Source organism: Camelus bactrianus, chromosome 29 (assembly GCF_048773025.1).
Source record: "Camelus bactrianus isolate YW-2024 breed Bactrian camel chromosome 29, ASM4877302v1, whole genome shotgun sequence".
Lineage (NCBI taxonomy): Eukaryota > Metazoa > Chordata > Mammalia > Artiodactyla > Camelidae > Camelus > Camelus bactrianus.
In genome coordinates, this window is record NC_133567.1 from 10,252,283 (window position 1) to 10,277,688 (window position 25,406).

Genomic DNA, 25,406 nt, shown 5'->3' on the forward strand with positions numbered 1-25,406 from the left:
ATAGGAAGGAATGCACCCCAAATCCAGGTGGAGAACACATGTTTGGAGCAGGTGAGCTGGGCAAGAGCTCAAACAATGTCAGAATCAACAACTCAGGTGGAATGGAATTCATATTAAAAAATCTAAAGGCATAAGCTGAGAGGCACTACTGCACAGTGGTTAGCCATGTGGGCTCTGAAGCCTGATAGACTTTCTCGTCTTCCCTATTGCTTAGCTGGGTGACTTTGGGTAAGTTGCTTAACATCTTGGTGCTTCAGTTTCCTCATTTGTAAAAATAGGGATGATAATAATGGTACCTACTTTTAATTAAGGTATAACACACAAAGGCCTCATTACAGTGCCTGGCACATAGTAAACACAATGAACGTTAGCTGCTATCTATCTATGTTATCAGCACACCATAGAAGGAAGGTCTGGAGGGAATATTCTGAGGGTTTGTATGTGCATTTATATAAATATATACAGAAGTACGTGAAAGAGGTATTTGAGTCTCCTGTGCAGGAAAGTAGAACAAGTCTAAAAGTAAAAATGATGGTTAAATAAATTATGGCATGACTATATAATGGTATAGCCGTTGAAATTTTATTTATTAAGAACTTCTATTGACATGGAAAATGTTAATAATTGAATGTTAACTGAATAGAGTAGGTATAAAGCAATATAAACAACAGCAATATAAACAACCGTAAATTATCTGTAGGAAACAGTGAACAATGCATTAAAATGTTAAATAGTAGTGATCTTTGGACAGTACGAGTACTATGATTTTTTTCTTCCTTAAAATTTAAAAATATTTTCCAAGTTCTGCAATAAACATTTATTATCTTTAATTGAAAATATAGATGAATTTTAAAAAATTAACACCTAACATTTCTTTAACACCTCCTGCAAGATAAGCACAATTCTAGTTACTTTACCTGCATTAATTCATTTATTTCTCTCATCAAGAAAACACCAGGCCCAAATGCCTTCAGTGCCAAACATTTAAGGAAGAAATAACACCAATTGTGCACAGACTTCCAGAAAATTGAAGAAGAGAGAGCATTGTCTAACTCATTCTATGAAACCAGCATTACCCTGATCCCCAAACCAAAGACATTACAAGAAAACTACAGACCCATGTCCTTCATGAACATACATGCAAAAAAATTTAAATAAAATTTTAGACAATTAAATCCAACAATATATCAAAAGGAAAATGCATCATGACCAAGTGGTTTTTTTCCAAGAATACAAGACTAATTCAACATTCAAAAATCGATGTAATTCACCATAGTACTAAAGAAGAATAACTACATGATTATTTCAGTAGATGCAGAAAAAGCATTTGACAAAATTCAACATTCAGCCCTGATTTTTAAAACTGTCAGCAAACTTGCAAGGGAAGGGAAGGGAACTTCTCCAGCCTGATAAAGGACATCAACGAAAAACACAAAGCTAACATTATACTTAATAGCACGAATGCTTTCCTCTTAACATCAGGAAAAAAGCAAGCTAGTCCATTCTGGGATCTCTAGCCAGTGAAATAAGGCAAGAAAAAGGAAGTAAAGGACCTCCAGGTTGGAAAGACAGAAGTAAAGCTATTTCTATTCACAGATATTTCATTATTCAAAATATTGATTATTTGTTGAAATGATAATAATTTTATGTTTGGGGGTTAAATAAACTATTAATAATTTTATGTTTGGGGGTTAAATAAACTATTAATAAAATTAATTTCATTGGTTTGTCTCTTTTAATGTGGCTACTAGAAATTTAAAATCTTATATATTGTTCATATTTGACATTCACATCTTATTTCTATTGGACAGTTAAGTCAGGGAGGTAGGTAGAGGCCAAATCATGTCAGGACTTAGGGATCACAGTGAGGATTAATGTCTTTATCCTAGAGGTAATATGACCATTAATGGGATTTAAATAGAGAGTGACACATGAGAAACAGATTGCACAAGGCAAGAGTGAATTCAGAGAAATCATTTAGCAGTCTAGGGTGGAAGGGAGGTAAGGCTAGATTGCGTGTGCTGAGGGTGGAGCCAATCCTCCTTGACCTTGGAGCCAAGGTAAGTAGCTCAGTCATGGCCATTGCGGATGAGGAGGGGAAGGTGGGTCTTATCCATCAACTTGGCTCTTCTTCCTGTGGATTCTTGCTAGTTTCCTGAGTAGCTTCTGGGGGCAGTTCTGAGACAAAAGGAAAGGCAGAGAGCAAGAAGGAGCAGAGAGAATAAAAGAGAGGAGAGGATAGGGCTCAACTCTACACCAAATAACTCAATTTGGGATTCTCAGTGTCACAATGTATGCTGTTTCAAAATGGTTTTTCTACAAATACTGCTAAGTTAGGTAATGAACCCCACTCACAGATAAAAGAACTGAAATCCAGCTGGGCAAGGTCACTTGCCTAAGATTAGCAAGCGAGGTGGACACAGGTGCTGGACAGGCCTGTGTCCTGACTCACTGTGCTTCACTGTGGTTGCTCAGGCTCAGGTCATCTGAGTCACCTCTGTGGACTCTATTTTCGTAGCCACCCGGAGTACATTTCCTCCTCTCCTTCCCCACTGCCATCACCCAGTGCCAGGGTGTCGTGGCCTTTCACCTAGGCTCTTGGCAGCAATCTCCCATCTGGTCTCTAGCCAGGTCACCTTCACTCCAATCTGTCCCAGCCACCTGTGGGAGATGAATCTAACCAATGCGCAGCTCTCAGGGAAATGTCCCTGTGAGAAACCTTCAACGACTTCCTGTTGCCTAATTTATTAAGTGTTAAAAACTCTTCAGCTGGTATTCATGGCCTGCCAATGTGCCAGCAGCGTGCTCCACGCTCCAGCCCACAGCACCGCGCGCTCTGCGCATTCCCTGCACTCCTGCACCTCACTGTCTGCTTCTGTGCCTTGTCTCAGAGGGCCTCACCTGCGCCCCACCTAACTACACACCCAAGCTCCTCAGCAGGCCACTTCAAGTGCCACCGCACCCAAGAGCCCCCCTGCGTCCTCCAACTCTGAACTCCGCAGTTCTCTACCGAGTTTTTTTCCTACTGTGCTGCTGCATATGCAAGTCTTAGCTCTACTATTGATCAGACTGAGCTCCTTAAGGACAATGACCTATGTCTTGTCTTGTTCATTTTTCAATCCCCAGAGCCGAGCACAGTGGAGATATATGATAAACACTCAACAAATATTTTTCGAAAGAATGAATCCCTCTAAAAAGGACAGGCCAGGCTACAATGTATATTATTAAAGTGCTTTTTCTTAGGTTGCAAGGTCTTTTACAGTAGGGACTTACACATTTTTCTTACAAAATAGCTCTCATATTGTGCTCAGACCTCCATAGCCCACGTAATAATAAACACAATTAACTGCCTAGCGTAGGTGAACTGAGTTAACAGTAAAAAAAATGTTGCCAATTCCCTTCCTCACTGTAGTTGCTAAATAGATATTGAAAGGAGTAACAAAATCCTCCAAAGATGTCTGAAATGTTTGTGAATACATGTAACTTATTATTAGTTAATAGAGCTTATTAGATTCTTGATAAGCTCTCAGCGCACACAGCCCTAAGGGCACCCACAACCAGTCACAAGGACCTACTCTTCACTGGTAATTAAGATATGTTAACAAAATGTGTTCATTGTATGGGGTTTTTAAAAACAAGGAGAACTAAAGCTGGCAAATTCATCACATAAAAAATAGACATGTATTTCTTTTTCATTTTTGATCTGATTTTAAATATTTGAATAAGACATACAGACGAAACATTTGTATCACAAAATCCTGGCGAATACTAGAATTGAAATTTTTGATTCAAGAGCAGACCAAGAATATCAGAAATGACCAGGGAAACTATCATTTAAAAAACCAACTTGGTAAGTGAGGCAAAGGCAAAGGGGTGTAGGTATTCTAGACCAGAAAAAAATCCAGGCATGGAAGCAGGATTCCATTTTCCCTTCCCTTGGCAACGGCACTGATATCTATCCCCCACTACACAGCAAAATGAAATTACGAGTCTGCTACCCCACGGGCCAGTTTCTACCTCATTACTGATTGTTGGTGCAAACTAAATTTAAATTTTTAAAGATGGTCAAATTTTCTTCATGTTTTAGGTGTGGGGTGGACCTGGTGGTGGGATACAAGATGGAAGAGGATTAAGAAAAAGGAAGAGAAATGTGGAAAAGAACCCACTAGCGTTTGATTATACAACTTTTTTTTTCTAATTGGATCATCAACTAGTGTTTGGATGTTTTTTTTAATTTTGTGGACATTTTTATGGTGAAAAGATTTGAAATCAGTTTTTAAGTGGGAACTTCCCCCATTTCACAACCCTCACAAAGGTGAAATATTTATCACTAAGCAAGTCTTTTTGATGATGACCCTTGTGAAACCTGCATAAAGATATTCAAGACATGTTTTGTTTGTTTTCACCTAAGACAGTGTGATCATGCTACTTTTGGTGACTCGCTTCCTAAGTTTTCAAGACAGAAATGGCATTCGTTATACAGTGAGGCTCTTGGACTACATTCTCCCGGGTGCTGGAGAAGCCAGGTCCTTACTGAGTGGCTTGCAGAGGGCACAGCTCAGTGACTCGGCACGAACATTTCCATTTGTTGTTGACAACTGTCAGCTTCACCTCCCTCTCTTCACAACGCCATCTAAATGGGGTTTGTAATCCTCATTCCCACCCACTCTCTTCGCTCCCGGGGGGCAGGAATGTTGGCCCCTGTTCTCTGTCACCTGTCAGAGTCCATCCTCTTGTCACTGGCTTATATGGACAAGTCGGCCTGCTGTCACGTGGCCCGCAGCTGCTAAAAACAGCTCCAGCACCACTCTGAACCTGGGCCTGAAACAATGTCCTCCACCGAAAGAAACGTAAAGGACACTTGATCACACAATCCTTGGAATTATTTCCAGGAATCACTTGCAGAAACCCCTCGGAGCACCCTTTCCCTGGCAGTGCACACGGGGACGGCCAGGAGATGAGTGCATCTTTGAATTACAAGTCTTTTTCCAAAGAGCAGCAGACCATGGATAACTTGGAGAAGCAACTCATCTGTCCCATCTGCTTAGAGATGTTCACGAAACCCGTGGTCATTCTCCCCTGCCAGCATAACCTCTGTAGGAAATGCGCCAGTGACATTTTCCAGGTAGGTCTGTTTGGAGTATAGGGTGGGAAAAGATCCCCTCCTCTCTGAATCAAGTGCTTAACTTTGAGGTGAATTCCTCTAGAAAGCTTTATAAGGTTGCCTTTGTTTAAACAAAAATTTTTTAAGTGATTTACTTTGTGGTTTGCTGTCAGCCTCCTCCTTACCCTCAAATCGAATTTTATTTCAAGACTAAGAATTATATTTGTTTTTTGAAAAATTGAATCTGTTTCAAAATTGTAAGTGAATTACTGTTGAAGACATTAATGGTGGGAGCTTCTGGCTGGAACTTTTGGTAAGGAAAACATTGGGTGGAAAAGCACCGATACTGAACATGGCACGTTGCAACTGACCGTGGGTAAGTGCTGGCGCCGTGTTTGAGGACCAGTTGCTGATAAGGCCCTAAGGGATTGTCTCACGACAAGCTGAAAGCAGGAGTTCGTGTCGTTTGTAGTAACAGAGAATGAAGGGAAGTCTCAGAAAGGCTAGCTGTGCATGACTCAACTCCTCTTTCCTTGCTTGGCAAGAACAGGCCTCTAACCCGTACTTGCCCACGAGAGGAGGCACCACTGTGGCCTCAGGGGGCCGATTCCGCTGCCCGTCCTGTAGACATGAAGTGGTTTTGGACAGACACGGGATATACGGCCTTCAGAGGAACCTGCTGGTGGAAAACATCATTGACATCTACAAGCAGGAGTCCAGCAGGTATGGTCCTGCCGTGTGTCACACACATTTGAAGCTTGTTTTCACTTGTTTGTTTGTTCTAGTGGGTCACTATACTGAATGCTGGTTTACTAATCACGGGCTAATTGTTTTATAGGAGAATGTTTTTCCAAGTCAGTCCTTCCCAATGGGAGTGAGAGTTGCTCTTGGGAGGAGAGAAAGAAGCTGGTGTCCATGCTTTTGTATCAATTTAAGAATGAAGTAACTCATTAACACTAATCCAGTCCAGATGGCGATACTGAAAGAGGGGTAATGTTCCCCCCACCCAGCCTTGTGTTACATCCGTTGTAGACGTTTCTGCACTTCACAGGTCCTTTGTAGATCCAGACTGCAAGCAGCAGGAAAGCTACAGTGCAGAACTTTACAGAAAATTAACAGAAATGGCATCTCCCGAAATAGCCCAATTCTTAGTGCAGATAGTCTCACTCTAAATTTTCTAGATGATAATAATGAAAACAAAATCCTCTAACATAGTCAAGGTATTGACCCTGGGAAGTAGCATAGCCCAGGCCATTAGCCACTTAAAGTTTAGACACATGGGAGGAAAAAAGAAAAAGATGGCGCTGAGGTTATGTTTCCCTGTTCTCTAGCTTGTGTTTACTGTGTACTCCTGGTATTCACCTGCTGGTTGACATGCAGTATACACAGCAGTCATTAAAAAAAGAAGAAAAAGGCTTCTTACTCATTGAATCCCATTGGTATAGAATTCCTTTCCTAGAGACAGCACCGCAGGAGTCCATTCCTAGAAGGCGTGGTATGGAGGGCCCTTTTCCAACTGTACCCAAGTCAGTCCAGTCCACAATGCTTGACACCAGCGTTGAGCCCATCTAGAAGTGACCTCGCCGTGCTTCCTATTAGGAGCACACGGACTTATGGAGCATCTGCAGGGCTCAGAGAGCCTTGTGCTCTTAGAAGGAAAGCTGTTCTAAAAATCTAACATACAATTATTATAATCGCTATGGCTATTCATTTCTGCTTAAGATTCAAAACCAGATTAGATAATGCCAGAATATAGACGGCACTGGGGAAGTGGAACTGCTGAGGACGTATTACAGAGATGTGGAATCGGCTCTTTGCCTTGTTTCCAACGTCTCTTGAGAGGAAGGAAAGTACCATTGTTGTGATTTAGGTCTGATCTCGTGTTTCATTACTTTAAGATGCAAACAGATATACTGTCTCTTAACAAAATTAGCCAGTCAAGTAATAACCAAACCATTATTAAAGCTGTTTACACAACAGCTGACTCAGCGCCTAGCGCAATGCCTTGCACAGAGCAGTTGCTCCCTCAGTGCCAGGTGATTAAGCGACACCATAAATCTTCTCACACCTTCTATTTATTGCAATAATTTTCTATTTTGCTACTTGCCACCATGAGAGCTTGACTGGTGTGAAATAATAACGATAATTGTTGTACAATCCAGAGAAGAGGAGATGTTAAAATCTGCAGCATTGGTAAAGCAATGAGACATCCTGGCTTGAACTCTGAAGTCTGTGCAGTGCATCTGCCAAAAATAGTGCCCCCGTGAGCAAATGGTAGCAACAAACGAAATGTCCAACAATGAAGCCCACAGCTGAGCAGACTATCGGTGTGTCTGTGACTATCAAAGGCTTCCTAGGCTGCTGTTTCTTGAACTTGAGACTTGCCTTTGGGACATTTTTACTTGGGAGCAAAACCACAGATTGCACAAAGGGCTCAGGCACACGTTTGGACATAAAGCCAGCTGTTCCCTGGGGGCCGGTAGCTTTACCAGCCCAGAACCTAAGCCCCAGGGTACATTAGGTGACTCTGGAATAACCTTGGAGATAGAGCATGAGATGAACCCGCCTCTGGCCCACAGTCACGGGGGTGGGGTGGGGGGGTGGGGGGAGGGGGGTGGACGGGGAAGAGCTGGTCAACTCTGGCCTCCCGCAGAATGGCTAGGGATTGTAGTCTCAACAAAAGCCACCGTGCTGACCTGGCCAGAGTTTGCGGGTGGCGGTGGGGCGACAAGAGACGGAACTAACGTCCCTAACATTAATCACGAACGTAATTATAATTAACCCTAAAATACAGTAAGTAAAACCAAGACATGTTGAATATGCATCAGCCACTATTCAGAGTGTAATTCTTTAATTCTTAAACAGTCCCGCCAGGTTGTGATGATGATTATTAACACCTTACTAAAATTTTTAAATATTTTACTCCAAGTAACTCATATACGTATGCTCAATTTTAAACATTCCAGCAGCACCCCAAGGCCTCTAATGAGAGCTGCATTCCCGCCCAAGTCTCTCCTCGCCCCCAAGTCTTGCTCCTCAGAGTCAGCCGCATTTAATTCTATCCGCTGTTCTGCTGCTGTTTCTCACTCAGTGGCATGTGTGTGCTGCTAGGACATTCCCCTTCCCAGACGTCTCAGTCTCAGACATCACCTGACTTCACCACGGCTGATTGGGACTGAGCCTTCACATGGCTTGGCTTCACCGTCTACTTCACGTTTACTCTGCCCTGGGTTAAATCCCGCATTTCCTGAATCCTACGGCGCCCTCTTTGTTGGTTCACACTACTGTTTCTGTGGAGTATATCCTCAAATGACCCCGTAAAATATGCAAAAAGCCTTCCTCTTCTCAGCCTCCACACCTACCGCTCTCCGGGTGCCTGGCCTCTGCAGCCCCAGAGCCTTTGCAGGGGAACCTGTAACACCCAAGCGGCTCACTTCCTGGCCGCGTCTCCCCTGCGGGCTCTTAGTAGAACTAAGGTGCAGCTCAAGCAGGTCACTCCCTTCATCCCGATGTTCCCAATCTCCAGCTTTTGGTTGGCATCTCTCCTCTGCTGTCATCTCACTTATTTTTTTGTCCTTACTGATTTATACCTTTTTATTCCCTTACTCTGCTTTTAGTAGGATTTCTGTAGGAGACACAATTAAATAAATGCGTGTGTGCATTCTGTCATATTTAATTAAAGACCCCCCCAGTCCAATTTTCAGATATGAGTAAAAGCTGAGCCTGAAAGTTAATGAAACTTGCGTAAGGCCACAAAGCCACCACATAGAGAAGCTGAGCTGGAACTAAGCTTTGTGATCAGTTTGACTATAAAGGTCCTGCCTGAAATGCTTCATCAACACCAGATGCCCACCCTCTCGGACACTCAAGGATGGCCCCAGCAACCTCAGAGAGCTACAGACTCCCTGAGTCTAGCCTGCACCAAACAGCTGGGGGCCATCGCCACATTTGGCACTGAGCCCTGAACCACAATGAGAGCTTGGCCACCCTCCCCTCATCAAGTCACCTTTACACCTGTATTCTACACGCCATGTTTGTCCCAAGTCTGTCATATGTTTTGTGGTGTCTGAAGGTTTTCATTATAAACCCATCTGTAAGTGGGGGATGCCTCTGGGCATGTGTGGCCACCTGAACAAGAAACAACTAAGATGGGGCATTGGAGGTCGTCCTCAGTCTGTACTGCATTATGCAAAACTAATCACAATCACAGACTAAATGAAGAGCCTAAGGCTGTTTCCACATTTTCAGTGTTGCATACACTGCATACACCAGAGCGCTACGACACCACCTCTGGTCAGAGCTGCCCACCTCAGAGCAGCATGTGGGATGCAGGCCACCGTCAGGAAAAGCCTGGGGGAGGGGAGCCGCAGTAGCATCAGCTATGCCATTCCCCAGGCACTGTGCTCCAGACATGAGCGTGACTTTTGTTACAAGGCAGAGGCACACGGGAGGGAAGGTTTTAGAGGTAGAGAAGCCTTTGACCAAAGGAAAACTGAGTTGCCACTCCTAGTCTCTAGAGAACCCCCCGGGGGCTCTGTCATTTATAAATGGAGTCTTCAGGAAGTTATCTGGTCTCCTCCTTTGCCACTCAGGAGAGCCAGGTCACCAAGCTTTCCCCAGAGTTCACAGGCCGTCTCCAGATGAGCAATTTTATGTTAGAGTGCAGTAAATACTGTCCACTAATCTGGCAAATTCCTTCTCATGTCTCACGCATTTATTCAACAAATATTTACCGAGCACCCGCTCTATGGAAGGCATTGTTCTGGGCACTGGGGATCCAGCACAATAAAGACAGACCACAGCCTGGCCCCTAACCTCATGGAGTTCACATTATGGAGGTGGAAACAGGCAGACCCGGGACAGGGGATAACTTTCTCAGGGGAGTTTACTTTCCTCGTTGGCTTCCAAGCAAATGGCAGAAGTCAGTCAGGAGGTCACAGGCTTCACGGAAAACATACCGCTACAAGACCAGGTGAAAAAAACCCTTCTACCAAAATCAGATTCTGAAATCTTGAAGCTTGAAGTCCATATAATTTCCTTACCAGACCCAGGGCTTCTCCCAACGGTTAGCCCAGCCTCAAGCACCTGACGTCTACCTGGTGACTGACACACGTAACTCAGCACATTCTCTGTCCTTCTCTGAGTTCTGGGGCTGCGACTACATAATACTACACATCTCATCAATATTAATGCTTTTCAAGCATTTTTATTCATGGAGCAGGAAGTATGTTCTACATTGTGATCCAGTGGCCATTACATGCGTGGATGACGATAGCTCTATAGACAAAATGAACTATATACGTTCATTTCAGGTGTACATAGATATTTGTAAACACACATACGCACATACATACATATATGTACACCTGAAACAAAAGTTTCACATATCAGTACTTATCCTTACCACACAGAGTTCACAGTATTTGCTATTCTATCTTCAACAATGCTGATCATGACCCCCTAAATTGATCTCATGGCCCATAATAATTGTTCTATGCCCCAGAAAAAACCTGCAGTTTCTAAGAAGTGGATCTTGATAACGACTAAAAAAATTCGGTTCCTAATCTGAGATGCTTCCAAATAACCATGTGTTTGGGAACATGAGGAAAGCTTTTGGATTTGTTTTTAAACTTTTCAAACTCTTCTGAAAACTATTAACAGCCTCAGTCTGTAGATAGGACGTATCAAAATTCCAGATTTCGTCCAAGTAGGCTACGCCCACACCTCTGACCGTGGTCTCCAGAGGGAGCCCAAAGCACCACAAGGCGGCATAATTTTAATCTTGATCATATCCCCTGAGCTGTGTTGATGATGAGGGGAATATACTCAGCCCCACCACGTGATGTGAACCCAGGCTGCTCCAGGTGACCTCACAGTTAACAGGTTATCCTTAAGCAGCAGGGACTTGGCACTGCCTCTCTCGTGCTTTCACGTCTTCATTGCTTGGTCGTGGTCTCACTAGGACATACAAACCCAATGCTCCATTATTACCTGGGCATCTCTAAAAAGTTTTGGTTGGTGCTGACCCACTGGCAAAACTGAAACTTGGGGATTATTGAGATTTGAACTTCCAAGGTACCACCGTGTCCCAGAAAGCATTTTACATTTTTCTTACTGCCGAAGTATTCAGTATAATTGTTCCCCTTCACTGAGCACACACAGCCCACTCTTAGCCACTGCTGAGTCCTCAGGAAGTTATTTGTATGTTTTCTGTGCTAACGGCAGGCAGAGACCCAAACAAATTAATAAAGCACTTGCTGACATTTTGCCTGTTACACACAACTACTTGCAATGAGCGCGGAGATTCATAATCCAAGATATGGTCTCCCCAGCCCACCTCCACTCTCACTCCTTTTGCTGGGGCCAGAGGTTGCAGGGGTGGGGTACGGGGCCTCCCCAAAGCTGGCGCAAACTTATCAGCAACCTCCTCTTCTTTACCCATGATTGTAAAGTATCTGTTGAGAGACCTGTGAGCATGTGGAGATGGTGCTGAAGCAAGCTCCTGACAAAGGAATCCAGTGTTCAACTTTCAGGAGACACACTAGCCATTTTTTAAGCCTTGAAATTGGCCATGTTGGCAATACTCACACCACAAAGACTGGCAAATGCCTCAGGTCAGCATCTCCGTGTCCCTATCCCCAGGCTGGCTGTTAATTTGTCAGGACACTGCTGCTGAGCCCATAGAGAATTTGGAGGGCTCTGAGCACGTGAAAGGGACCCTGGAAGTCTCACGGCATAGGGTTGCTGGAGGAGCACAGTGGTGGTGGGGGTCTGCAATGCTGACCACCCGCTCAGCCACCCGACTCAGCTCTGCCACAGCGGGAGTTGACACACTTACCTGCCTACCTCCTCCTAGACCAGAAAAGAAGTCAGACCAGCCCATGTGTGAGGAGCACGAGGACGAGCGCATCAACATCTACTGTCTGAACTGCGAAGTGCCCACCTGCTCCCTGTGCAAGGTCTTCGGGGCACACAAGGATTGCCAGGTGGCTCCCCTCACTCACGTATTCCAGAGGCAGAAGGTAACAGAGGCCCTGATCCAAACCCCTTCCAAGTGCCTGTGTGACTGCCTCGCTGCCCTGAAGGAGGGACGCCCACTGCGAAGGCCCTCGGGCCCTGCGGCTGGGTGGGGCACAGAGGTGGAGCAGCAAAGGATGCTGGGTGCCCGGCAGCCTAGCCTGCAGGGCTCTCTAGGGACTGGTGGGGCAGGCCAGGGAGGGGAGGGGCGCGGAGGGTCAGGAAGGGGTGTGGAGGGGAGGGGTCGCTGTTTGGGGGCCCTTTGGAAGCTAGTGAAGATGAGCATTGTTAGGGGACCAGGTCCGAGCTCAGGCTGCTCAGACATTATTTGAGGTTCAGACAATAGGTAATAAAAAAATAACTTTTTACTCCAGTCTCAGAATAGTTTTCTTCATTCACCAACCAAAGATTTCTTTTGCCTGCCTCGAGGCCTTTTCTCCTCCACTCCTAAGTGGCAAGAGTTAACAATGAATGGCATTTCATTAAAGAACAAGTTTAAAACATTGCCTTGGGCTGGCCCTCACACCTGGGTTAAACTGGCCTCCTGGCCTTTCAACCCAGGCCAGGGCTGAAAGTCCTCCTGTGAGGCTGGCACGTGCCCCCACCACCCACCCTCAGACCCAGCCCCCTCATTCTGTTCAAATACAGGGTGTCCCAGCTCATCACTAAACTGCCAACCTGGTCTCACCCAGGGGTGAGGAGGAACTTACCCATTTGATGCAAATAAACGTGAGATTGTGTGTTCACATAGATGCCACCGGTCCTGTGCTCCACATCTCAGCTTCTTTCTGTTAGAGTCATAGGTTCTCTGCATTTGGTTTTACTGATCAAATTCAGAGCTGGCATCAAATTTAGAAGCCATATTTTTGTGCAACACCAGTTACAACCAATGAGCACTAAAGAAGTAGGATTTAGCAAGACATCAATAACATTTATTTTCCAATCCTCGTGTGATTTATTCCCTCTTTCCTTTCACCTGCCCTGCAAGTCATATCCTGTTAGAACTGAATAGTATCTGTCTTACACTGTTCTCCTCAGAGCCCTGAGACTCACGTGGGGCAGACAGAGGACAGACTGGCAGGTGGACGTCCACCTCGCTCCTATTTGGCCAAAGCAGCTCCAGTTTCACCTACTGGAATTATATATCAGCTCCCATTTGAAGAAAGGGTTCTGCAGGTTTAAAATGTTTTCTAACCACTGTTCTGATCCAGTCTTCTCACTTTATATATGAGAAAATTAGGGTCCAAATTGATTACATGCTTTGCCCAACATCATAGAGAAGTTGAAGGCAGAGCTCAAGCATGTAGGTCTCCTGAGTTCCATTCGCTCGGCGTCCCCGGAGCTCCACAGGCCAGCCTTGGGAGGGCGGTCGGTACAAACAATGGAATCTCTCCAGGTCAAAGGAGTCTGAGAAGAATTTCAAGTTGAAATCTTTTTCCCAGATTGAGTTGAATGTTATAGTTTCAAGTTTGCAATGACTTAGTCTAGTACGTGAGTATTTGTTTGGACCTACCACGTAGAAGGGTACATAATAGGTATTTGTTGAATGAAGTACATAAATGAGTATTTACTATGTGTGTTTCCCTGGTAAAACTGATCCTGAGCTGCACGAGGCAAATTCATTTTGGGTCCTTGATGTCACATACGGACTCCATTCAATTTATAAACAATACTGAGAATTCTTGACCTTGAATGTGCTATTCTCTGTCTATGGCCTATACTTCAGTGTTATTAATGTTTTTAGCAGGGTAGCAGTCTCTGTTAAGAATTTGATGAAAACTATGGAACCTCTTTCCAGACAAGTGCATTTATATACACATCCATCCAGAATTTTATTTACAAGGTCAGGAGGTTCTCGGGCCTCCCAAGCCTCGCTGTTCCTCCTTAAGGGGTTCCGTGGAGCTTAGATAAAGAGCCTGTGAGGACAGTACTGAGATTAACCCACAGTCAGTGCTGACCCGGAAACCCCTAAGATCTGGCGGCCCTCTTTTCTCTCCATCAGTCTGAGCTCAGTGATGGCATTGCCGTCCTCGTGGGAAGCAACGATCGGGTCCAGGGGGTGATCAGCCAGCTGGAGGACACCTGTAAAATCATTGAGGTAAGTCAAGTGGCTTCCAGGGAGTGTAAACCAAGCCTGAACTCCCAGGGGTGTGTGGCTCCCTCAACACCACCCTAGAAATCCCCATTCCGACTTCTCAGTCTTCCCTTATATGATGACCTCCTTCTTGCTATGTTTCTGAAATATTCACCTCCTGGCCCAGGATGAAAAGTTATCACCTGAGGCAACAAGACAGATTTTCCCACATTTATCAGGGTGGTTGTTCCATGTGTTGTTCTTTCTTGGGCAACCCATGCTGAAAGTTTAGCAGCAAGAAGAATCCATCCCCAGGGAACACAACGAGGACTGTTCACCATCGTAGCGCAGTTTCTTTGTGGAAATCCAAATGGTCTCAAGAAATGCTGTTTGGTGCTTTAGAAAGTCAAGTGCAGGTTTGAGCAGCATATCTGAGCTCTAACAGCCGGGCTGCAAGGGGCTGGCAGGAGGAGAAGGCCGGGCCCGCTGTGGTGGGAGAGGGCTTCAGCTGCTGGGAGCTCTCTGACACCAGAGTCCTGGCTCATGCATTTCCGTTGGCCCCCTGCTTGGCCTGGTGCCTGGCACATAATAAACACTCAATAAAAACAATGACCAAATGCATGTGAGAAATATTGGGAATCCTCTTTTGCTCAAAATCAAAGATAAACTATATAAATGCTGAAGCCTGAAGAGGTTTTGCTACGTGGCACATCTCTTTCCAAGAACTGAAGATCCACAGGCCAGTTAAGCCCTGCTGCCTGGGGGCAGGTGCGAGACCCCTGGTTTTGAGTCCAGGTCCCTGGCTCTGTGACCTGGAGCAGTTTATGACTACTCCCTGCTCTCAGCTTTGGGGGTACCTTTTTCAGGTGGCCCTCAGGTGTGGAAGACTGTGCTGCTCAGTTAACGGCATGCTTTCCTTTTTTGCCGTGGGCACTGCCCCTGTTGTTACCTGTTTATTTCCGTTTATCCCCATTTCCCACTCCTGTTCTCTTCTCTGTAAATAACCACTCTAACATGGTCGATGTTCCATTGACCTGTATTCTTACAAAATTTGTACTGTTTTATATATGTACATCTTTTAATTTTATAAATTATGTTGTTCTTTTCATTCTGCTTACTTTTTAAAAACTAAGTGTTATGTTTTAAGATCCATTCACAAGTACATTCATTTCCTCAGTTTTCTCCTGTAAAAGTGGGGCTAAGTACCCACTTTATAGAGTTAACGATGCAGAATTAAATAAGCATAAGCATCGTGCTTAGCACAGTGCCTGGCATATGGTGAGCACCTAGTAAATGCCCTAATCTTTTTATTTCATCATTTGAAAGGTGAATTCTATCAAAAGACAAAGACAAACTCCTAGATGATGACTTCAAGACATTGGCCATAATCATATCAATTTAGATTTACACACCATTAAAATCACTCTCGTCTCTTCTCCATCCTCTTATTCCTGAAATGATGCATGATGGATCTGGGATCCATTTGTCAAAGGAAATCTTCTCTTGATGAAGTGTTCAAAGAGACTTTGAAATGGACACTATGAACTTTTTTTTTCTTCTTACTTACTCACAGTAAAGGCCAAGTACAACTCAATCATCAGGCCATGAATCAGCACTCCAGGGTGGTACCACACTGAGTCTTGGGTGTATAAATAGGAGTGTGTTACCTGTGGGCAAGTGAGGTCATCTCTATCCTGGTCTCTGCTCAGGCCTTCATTGGAGACCTCTGTCGGGGGAACAGGCTTTGCGTCCGGCCATTGAGGCTGCAGAACACAAACAGGAGGAAAGTCCTGTGGGTCACGTTGGGCCCTGAGCAAATGCAGAGGACTTGGCTCCACTCAGGCAGTGTCAGAGGACACTGAGAGGCCGAGGAGACTTGACAACTGGTTTTTTTCCTGGAGGCCAGTCAGCGGCACAGTAGGAAGCAGCTGTTTTTTCTTTCATTTGAGAACAAGGCAAGAAGGAACAGGTTTGAAGTTAAGTCCGCAGAAGGGATTATGTGTAGACATCAGGAAAAGCTTCCTGACAGTGACGTTCGAGATTATTATCCCTGTTATTACCGATAAAAACTTTCGTCGAGCATGACACGCTTTTACAAGTGTCTTCACAGTTACCCGGAGGAAGGTGTGTGACCGACCCCCTCAGGGCTGTGAGATGAGTCTGCAAACTGGCAGGAGGCTTCAAAGTGTCCATCCCTTTTACCTGTGTCATTCACTTCTGGGATTTTAACTCAAGGAAATAGGATGAAAAAGTGGCATACAAACAGGATAGAAAGTATGTATTCATTAACAACCCCATGTACGTTCACAAAGGGGGAATCTCCAGAACCTGAAAGGTTAAGGACAGTGAATAGCGGGACTGCCGGGGATTTTTATCGCCTTCTTTATATATTCCTGTATTTCACATTTTTCTAAAGTGAGCCTGACGTCTGTGAATAACCGATACAATAAAGAAAGAAAGAATAAATGAATGACTCTGGCTTAGATAAGCACAGTTCTTTCGGATCAGTTTAAATGGCTCATCTGGAAATGTAAGGATTGGCTCAGAGCCCCACAAAGTTCTCTGACTTTATGATTCCTGCTTGATGCAAATATCCTCCAGTTGAAGAGGCCCTGGGGACAGAGACACTGCTACAAATGGCCACACCTTGCACCTGGAATCACCAAGATGACCTCCTGTAGAGCCAGGGCCATGCCAGCAGGCCAGACAGCAGAGGCACACTTGGTGCCAGGCTGCAGGGCAGCAGGCCGTGAAGCACACTGCGCCCACCTTGCCAAGCAGGTGAATTCTGTACCGGGGTCAGGGTCACAGAGCTCCTGTGTCTCCTGTCCTGCCTGGGGTGGTTTTTTCCTTACTGGCTCTGCTCACCACCTGCCTGAAACATTTTCTGAGAAGCCATTGGTGGCTCCCAGCCAGGGGGTGGGAAGCTGTTGTTAAAGAATTCTCTTTTCTGACTGGTGAAGAGCCCTGCAGTGATGGGAAATTGAGTATCCCCAAGGGTGGGCACTCACCTTCCCTAATTATATCACCTCGCCCCCCTGGGGGCCCTGACACCTGCCCTTTGATAGTAGTGCCTGTAGCTTGCACATGTCTGATTTTGTCCCTAACCATGTAATCTCCTGCAGGGTTGGCCTGGGCAGGCACCTGGCCCAGACCAGCCCTGGAGAGCTGCCGAGCTTCGGGTGAATCACACTGGGGACTCCTTGTTATCCTTTAAAAATAATGTATGCAGTTGATGTGAGTTTGCAGTGGTGACGGGAATGATTTCGACAAGGACCTCGGTCACAAAAGGGCAGTCTGAACTGTGTCATGGGGGAGGGGCATTTCCCCTCTTTGCTGGGGGCTGATGGTGGGGGGAGGGCCTGCAATCTTTTTAGCCGTCCTGGCTGAGATGGCTTAGCCTGAGACGTTCTCAGAGCTCGAGATTGCAGGATGTTAGAGGATTTTCTGGGCTGTTCTAGATAAGCCCAGCATGATCCACAGCTACGCTTGCCTCTCCAGGCCTGGAGATGTCCTGGGACGGGCTGGGACCGAGTAGGGAGGCTGCTGGTAGGGGTGGAGAATCACACCGCCTCAGGAGCTCTCTGCGTCCAGAAAACTGGGCTTGACTTTTGTTCTTCATCCCCAGAAAACGTAACCTCCCTCTCGTAGTCTTAAAAGTGTCACTTACCCTATGTTATTGGAAACCCAACCAGCCCTCCCGAGGCAGGCAGGCAGGCAGGCCCAGGAATAATCTTGTTCTGCGTGCATGCCCGTCTAGGGGAAACAGCTACAAGCTGAATAATACATGTTTGATCTTGAGCATATCCAGTATCTGAAAAATGACACCTTTAATAAAATCCTCCAATGGCTTTGCAATGAGAACAAATCCATTATGTTTCCAAAAGAGTAATTTTACCCAGCTTTGAGACATCGTCCATGTGGTTACAAATATGAAGTATGAATATAATAAGAATCATTTAAATAAGCATGCCAGAATGTTTAAAGCTATGTAACATCTGCTTAAAGAACAGATTTTAGAGTTTGAATTTTAGCTCTGCCACTTAAAGCTATGACCTTGGGCAAATTACTTCAGCTCCCTGTCCCTCAGCTTCCTCAGTGGAAGTTAACAAGCCTTCCTCACAGCGTTGCTGTGATGACTAAGTTGGGGTTAGAGGCACAGACTGGGAGATCTGTAAGTGTGCTGTCCTCACACTCAGCTTGGAAACAGCACACGTCATCTAATGATGCTAATAATCATTTGAACCACTAGAGAGTCCGGAACATCTTTTAAATGGTTTTGGAATAAGACTAGCCAGGTCATGATCAATTATGATGGCAGGGTGAAGCCACTCCCTGCAGTGGGAAAGATGGAAAATGAATGGAAGTAGATATTAGCTCTATTCTTTGAGGCTTTGTGGTAATTCGAAATATTGGCAGCAAAGGGAGGCTGAGCCCCTTCCAGGAAACGTGCTGACTGTCCACCGCAGACAGGAGTGAATTAAACAGATACTCAGCTTGCCGTGGTCTCATGCTTTCACTTAACCGTGGGGGTCAAGTCAGGGCAGGCTCACCTGACCCTCGGCCTTCAGAGTGTTTCTCAAGGATCTCCTAAATGATCTGGACTAGCCCAGAAAACCCCTAATGCCAAGGACCCTAGGAATAAGCATTAGGGATCCCATAAATTATAACATAATTCTTCTTCTAACATGAAGTGGGTAGCAGCACAATGTGGTGGAAAGGAGCCTGGGTCTGGGAGTCCCGAGACCCCTGGCCATTGAACAGATTCATTCCACCAAGCACTGCACAGAGGGGCTGAGCCAGAGGGAGAGAGGCTGAACTCCAGCCTGTATGCCTAGGGAGGGGGCGATGTTTTTCTAACTTGTCTGCCCTCTTTCTAAGGCAGCCTGTCAGAGACCTGGGCTCTCATACCAGGCTGCACTCGTGGGACTTCTCTCGTGTGCTTGTGACTGGGGCTTTACCACTGAAGGGTTGGACTTAATTTCCTCCGGAGAATCTTCCTACCTTAATATAGTTCTTTCTTTAGCATTATTAATCTACTGTCTGATTTCTTTTCCTTTTTTCTTTTTTTTTTTTTTTTCTGGTGGTGGGGTTATGGGGAGAGGAAAGGAAACCCTGGGGATCTTGAAGTACTGTTATCAAAGGAAGCGGAGTGTGTCCTTCCAGACCCAGAGCTGCAGCTTTGAACAAGTGTGTCTCAAAAGATGGAGGGATGTGGGGTGGGGGGAGGGGTGCGAACGGGCCAGGTGGAGTCACAGTTGCTCAGTGACAAGTGCTGGGGCTCAGAGCTTATCTTCAGCTCTATTTTGGTCACAGAGCCACACTCCTTATATGGTAAGAGCAGTGGCCACAATTGTCTTAGGTTTTTCTGTCATGGCCTTGGGACACCCCCAAGCTGGGACTGATGTTGCCTGGGCTGGAACATGTCATTCATGTCTCAGTGCTATATATGGCCACTCTGAAACTTGCCATGAATGGAAGGAGGCACTTTATATATAAAGAGGCGTGTTACAGTCTGAAGACCCCAAATATCCCCAGATTTACGTGAAGTTGTAGAGCACTGGAACTGTAGAGTCATAAGGGATCTTAACAATCATCCAACTTCACCCCCCCTTATTGTACAGATTAAAGAACTGTTGTGAGGTTAAATGTCTTCCCTAAGGTTGCCTGGCTATTTTCTGCTGTTTTCTTTCGAGTGTTGAATGAAGAGGTTTGGAGTACCCCCTTAATTACCCGTGTCTTTGGAACAGGACAAAGTAGAAACTTGTGAAACTTGTGAGTGAGGGCTGAATATTCCTAAATACAAGTCATATTTCATTTATTCATTCAATCATTCAAACCGTATTTCTCATGTGCACATTATATGCCATAATCTGCACACATAATGCTCTGAAATAGTGATGAACCAAACAGAAAAGTCCCTGCTCTCAAGGAGGTTTTATTCTAGTAGAGGAGTTAGACAATAACAAACGAGTAACAAGATTGTTTCCGAGAGTAATAAGTGCCCAATGAAAGGGTGAGCCACTGAAAAATGTAATAAAATCTAATGACAGTACTTTGCTTGGCAGGATCTACTCTTCATATAAGATCATCTATTGTTGATTTTTTTCATGAAAAGCTTCTCTTTGCAATCACTTTTTCTTATTGCCACTAAAATATAAGGATGGCTAAAAATTAGAGTATGTCAATTTTAACATTTCTATAAAGGCAACAGCTAAACAATGTGTTTTAGATAAATATTGAAGGTTACCTACTCACTACTAAGGAAACAAATCAAGCTACTTGATTTTTTTTCTATTCATCCAGATATCATGACACTAGTTAGAAACAAATATTCATAATTTTACCATCTCAATATGGGCAGAATAGTTTCCCATTATAAAATCATCTCTTTTAGTATGTTACATCTACACTGGGTTCTCCCTAGAGGTGGGGTGGATTTTATTTTCATTAGATTATTACAGACAACTTTGATTTGTTCTTCTATATAAATAAATATAAATATAACTGCCCTGGCAGACCCAGGAGGAAGGTCATGTTGCAGTTGGAGGTTTTGCATCAGAATCTGCTTGGAGACCAACACCAGGGCATTTAGGATGGAAGTTACTTCAATTGCTAAACACACTCACGCAGGCACATGTGTGTGTGTGCACACATCCCCCCCACACACATACCACATACCACATATACAGGGGACATAGGAACCATCCGTATCAAAAGGAATAAAATGGACAACGTTTGAAAATGTAACCTTGAAAGTTCAAAAAGTATCTCTTGATTCAATTAGTATCCAGAGAAGTGGGGGGAGGTAAACAACCTGGAATTGGGCTTAAAGATACATGACTTTTTACTCAAATAAATGAAAAAGCATATGATAAAAGCGAGGAGAAATCTTTGAGGTGAGGATGTTTCTGTGGAGAAGAGATGAACTGGGCTGCTATCATACTTTTGCAGGTACTGATAATCATCCTTTAAAGTGTGCTTTAAAGGATGCAGATAATGCAGAAGTCCACATCTCTCCATTCTGTTTTTAGGGTGCTGGAAAGACTGTTGAAAGCATTTCAGGTCCACATTTACAAAGGTACAGCAGGTACTGACATTCAGCATAATCACTCTCCGTAGATCACTCTCCGTAGAGAGGTGGCCTCTGAGAGTGTTACTTTTTTCTTTTTCTTTTTTTTTAAGCATATACACCTGTTCCCTAATTAGCTCAGAGGGCAAGCTGATAAACTGAAGTGTTTGTTGTTCGCTGACTCACAGCACTTTGAATATCTTGTAGCCAATGAGACTGAAGGGTGCCCACCCTTCCACCTCATGTGTTGCTTTACCACAGAGAGTATATGAAAAACATGGATTGGCCTATATGCACACCAAGCTTCCTAGAACTTGGAAAACCAAAAGGCCAATGAGCAGGCCAACCAGAAAGTTAACTATGCTTTAAACATGGACTCAGAGTAAAGGGAGCCGGATGGTACTGGAGATGCTTCAGCCACACAGTACAAATGCACGAGCTTGGCTTCCCATGCAATCTTTCTCTCCAGGAAGCAAAGGCCAGATCCAGTGTTTCCCTCTCCTGGGCAGTATGGGATAAATGGAGGACCTGGTGGTTACAGGTATATGCCATAAAGAGTAACCATTACAGGATCTCAGAGGACTAAAAGATGCCATTCAGTCATAGAGATTCTTTATGGAAGAAGTGGCATTTCAGCAGTGACTTTTAAGATTACTTAAAGTTTGCAACTGCGAATTTGGGAAAAACATTTTAAATAAAGGAGAGCGCATGAGCAAAGAAAGTAAGCGGTTCATTTTTGCTGGACACAGGGTACGTGACGGAGAATAGTAGAAAACTATGAAGAAAAGCTGGAACCAGGTCATGGACAGGCTGGAAAGCTACTTATAAAGTTGAAATGTTATTCTTTGGGCAATGGGAGTCATAACAGAGGAAAAACACAGTACTCCAGGAAGACGAATTTGGCTGCAGTGTGTGAGTTGACTTGAAGGGAGGGATCCCAGATGCAGAAGCCATTGGAAACCTTCAGAATCTATATGGGAGGACTGAAACTGGGACAAGAGCAACACAGATGGAGCAGAGAGAGGCTGAAGGGGACCAACCAGGAAGCACCATGGTTTTTTCCGTATATACACATACACTCATTCTAAAGCAAAATATAAAACTAAAAGCTATGTAACCAAGATAAAATTTAAAACCAAATCTGTCCTAATTTCTATGAAATTTTCCATATATATAAAGAGCAGAAGATTGAAGAATCATCCATCCATTTAGCTAATTTGATTAATTGGGGATGGTCTAAGTATCAAAAATGATAGAAACAGGATTTTCAAAGTGTCAACCCAGTGGGTACCTATACCTAAAGGACAGCTTAAGGGAAAATAAAAAAATATCCTACGTAAGTAAATTTTCTTTTCTTCCGACATGTCCAGGTGCTTTCTCCAGACAGACACTCTTTCAGACACTTTCTAACATTAGCTAACCCAACTAACAGGAATGCTGCAGAAAACAGAAACAGGAGCTTTGTGAGAAGTTTGATTACCTGTATGGCATCTTGGAGGAGAGGAAGAATGAAATGACCCAAGTCATCACCCGAACCCAAGAGGAGAAGCTAGGACATGTCCGTGCTCTCATCAAAAAGTATTCTGATCATTTGGAGAACGTATCGAAGTTGGTTGAGTCGGGAATACAGTTTATGGATGAGCCGGAAATGGCAGTGTTTCTGCAGGTAAGTATCCGTTTGGCCCCAGAAGAAACAAACCAAGAAGGTGCGTGCTGGAGAAGTAGTGGTCATCACGTTTTCATTATTTTCTGTTCATCTCATTTTGATCTATCTTACTAACTAAAATGTATGTGCTTATATTCTCCATCTGTTTAAACTATTTCATAAGCATAGATTTAAGGGTCCACGGCATTGCTTACATATAAGAGGGTTCTTGTATAAAACAGCAGTTATTTACGGCGTTTGGCAATTAAGCTATGAGATTTCCAGAGTCAGCAAAGGAAAGAATTAAATCTCAACACCATCTTTGTGAAAAGAATTTAACTAGGCTTGTCTTTTGTTTGCTTTCACAGAATGCCAAAACCCTGTTACAAAAGTAAGTAATTTTCATGTTATGAAAAAAAGTATACTTTTCATTTTTACCCAAGGCTATCAAACTTTACACAGTGACAGAAAGTGGCAACTTGTCTTTGTTGCAGAATATCTGAAGCATCGAAGGCATTTCAGATGGAGAAAATAGAACATGGTTATGAGAACATGAACCACTTCACAGTCAACCTCAATAGAGAAGAAAAAGTAATACGTGAAATTGATTTTTACAGAGGTTTGTTATTCTTGTGACCATTTGGCCAAAACTGCACGTGTGTGAAAGCAGCAGAAGGGTTCAGTGGGAGGAAAGGGGGATTCAGGCTCACTTCCAGAATGAATGTAGACATCTTTACAAGGATCATAATCCAATGTGAAGCTCTGTTTCATGACAGAATCATATACTTTGTTGACATTGTTTATTTAGCTTTGCATATCACAGTGCTTATTATAATTCTATTATTGGGCATTTAACTCTGGGTAGTCAAATACTTAATAGTCCATGGTGGTGGTGATGATATCTCAACTTCAACCAGACACAAGGTGTTAGCCACAATGATACAAAGTGTCATCGGGTGCAAGGTTAAGGATGAGATAAAAATAAAACATAGACGACATTTGGATTAGATATTGTAGCACTCTCACTTAAACTTTAGAGGGCAAGAGTAGTAATGAATCATAGAATAAGTCACAACCTGGAAATAAAACTGAGGCTATGTGATCAGATACACTCCATGAGATATAAACACATCTCTATAAACACATTTGGCCCAGAAATCACACTCTTGGAAATGTATGCTGATGAAATAGTTGAAAAGAGAAGACCACTATAATGCCATGAACTTGTATCAATGTCCACAGATGGAACTTCAGAAGCAAATCTTCAAGATGGATCCTTTTTTAAAAATTACTTAATGTAGCCCAAGGAAATATTAAGAACAATGGGTTAGGGAAAAGGTCATGGCATTAAGTGTAGCAAAAGTCAGCATTCACTGGACAAAGGAGATGAGAATTTAGACATGACAAGGGTTTTGTGTGTTTTCTGGAAGAGAGCTGCATTTCCATTTAATCTGACAGAGATGAATGAGTGAAAATCCCATCCCTCTGGGAACTTGCAGATGTGACAGATTATGCTAAAACTAGGAACAGGCTCAGGGACAGGGTCAGGTGGATGGGGCTCCGTGGTAGTGAGGATGGCACTTTGTATGGGGGAGGGGGTGAGGAGGATGGTGATGGTTGGGACCATGTTCACAGTTGTCCTGTCCACATTCAACTAGAAGCGCAAGTCCCCACATGGCATACTTGGGCCACTGTCAATTGTCTGATGGAGAGGATTTCTCTAGCCCTGACCTGAATCTGAGCTATAAATACTGGCCATTAATGCTTTTCATGGCTGCAGCCGTAATTATAACAATATGAAAAATGCATTCCCCTGCCAGAAGATGAAGATGATGAAGACGAAGAAGGAGAAGAAGGAGAGGGAGAAGGAGAAGAGGTAACAGAAGTGGAAGAGGTGGAAAATGTTCGAACAGAGTCATCGGGAGAAGACGAAAGTCCGGAGAAAGGCTCGGAGCCCTCTCCACGGGCTTCCGAGCTCCAGGCTGCCCCAGAGGCACCTCCGGCTTCCTCTCCAGAGTCACCTCCAGCCCCCTCTCCAGTGTCACCTCCAGCCCAGCCACCAGCTGCGGATGCTCCGGTGACACAGGTAACCGGTCCTGAGTTTCTTCTTATAGGACACACAGGCGTGCCTCCTTGCTGAAAAGCCTGAGCAATTTATTCTGTCTCAGAGAAAGGAAAACTCTGTGCCAGGTATTTGTTTGTGGAAGACAGACGGTTTCAGGGCAATCACAATGTCAGGGAGAAAAGTCCTCCAGGTAATCCAGCAGGTTATTTGCTGTTACAACTGGTTGATATGACTTAGTTTAACACAATTTTCCCACCAGTGACACCCTCACAGTCTGAGGCAACCTTTGGAAATTATGTATGTGTGTGTGTGTGTGTTTAATATGTTAGTTCATAGACAGCTGGTATCATGAGGATTGGCTATGCTCTGAATACAGACAGAGGCCACAGGTTGAGAAATAAAAATAATTATACTTTCAGAACTTAGAAT

The 25,406-nt window shown here is 44.2% G+C and overlaps 1 protein-coding gene across 8 annotated transcripts in view; it reads left to right on the forward strand.

Annotated features, from left to right (window-relative positions):
• Positions 1-4,786: 4,786 nt before the first annotated feature.
• TRIM55 (tripartite motif containing 55) overlaps positions 4,787-25,406 on the forward strand; it is a 38,294-nt gene continuing 17,674 nt past the window's right edge. For 3 of the 8 annotated variants that reach the window (XR_012503194.1, XM_010970651.3, XM_074355018.1), the window contains exons 1-8: positions 4,788-5,125; positions 5,655-5,827; positions 11,961-12,126; positions 14,124-14,219; positions 22,700-22,933; positions 23,281-23,303; positions 23,407-23,531; positions 24,733-24,998. Coding sequence is in view for 6 of the 8 variants with exons in the window: in XM_010970651.3 (XP_010968953.2) it covers positions 4,958-5,125; positions 5,655-5,827; positions 11,961-12,126; positions 14,124-14,219; positions 22,700-22,933; positions 23,281-23,303; positions 23,407-23,531; positions 24,733-24,998 (1,251 nt within the window). In the remaining 2 variants the exon portion in view is untranslated. Of the gene's footprint in view, positions 5,126-5,654; positions 5,828-11,960; positions 12,127-14,123; positions 14,220-22,699; positions 22,934-23,280; positions 23,304-23,406; positions 23,532-24,732; positions 24,999-25,406 lie in introns of all 8 variants that reach the window. The other 5 variants (XR_012503195.1, XM_010970648.3, XM_045507122.2 and 2 more) reach the window with 4 other exon arrangements.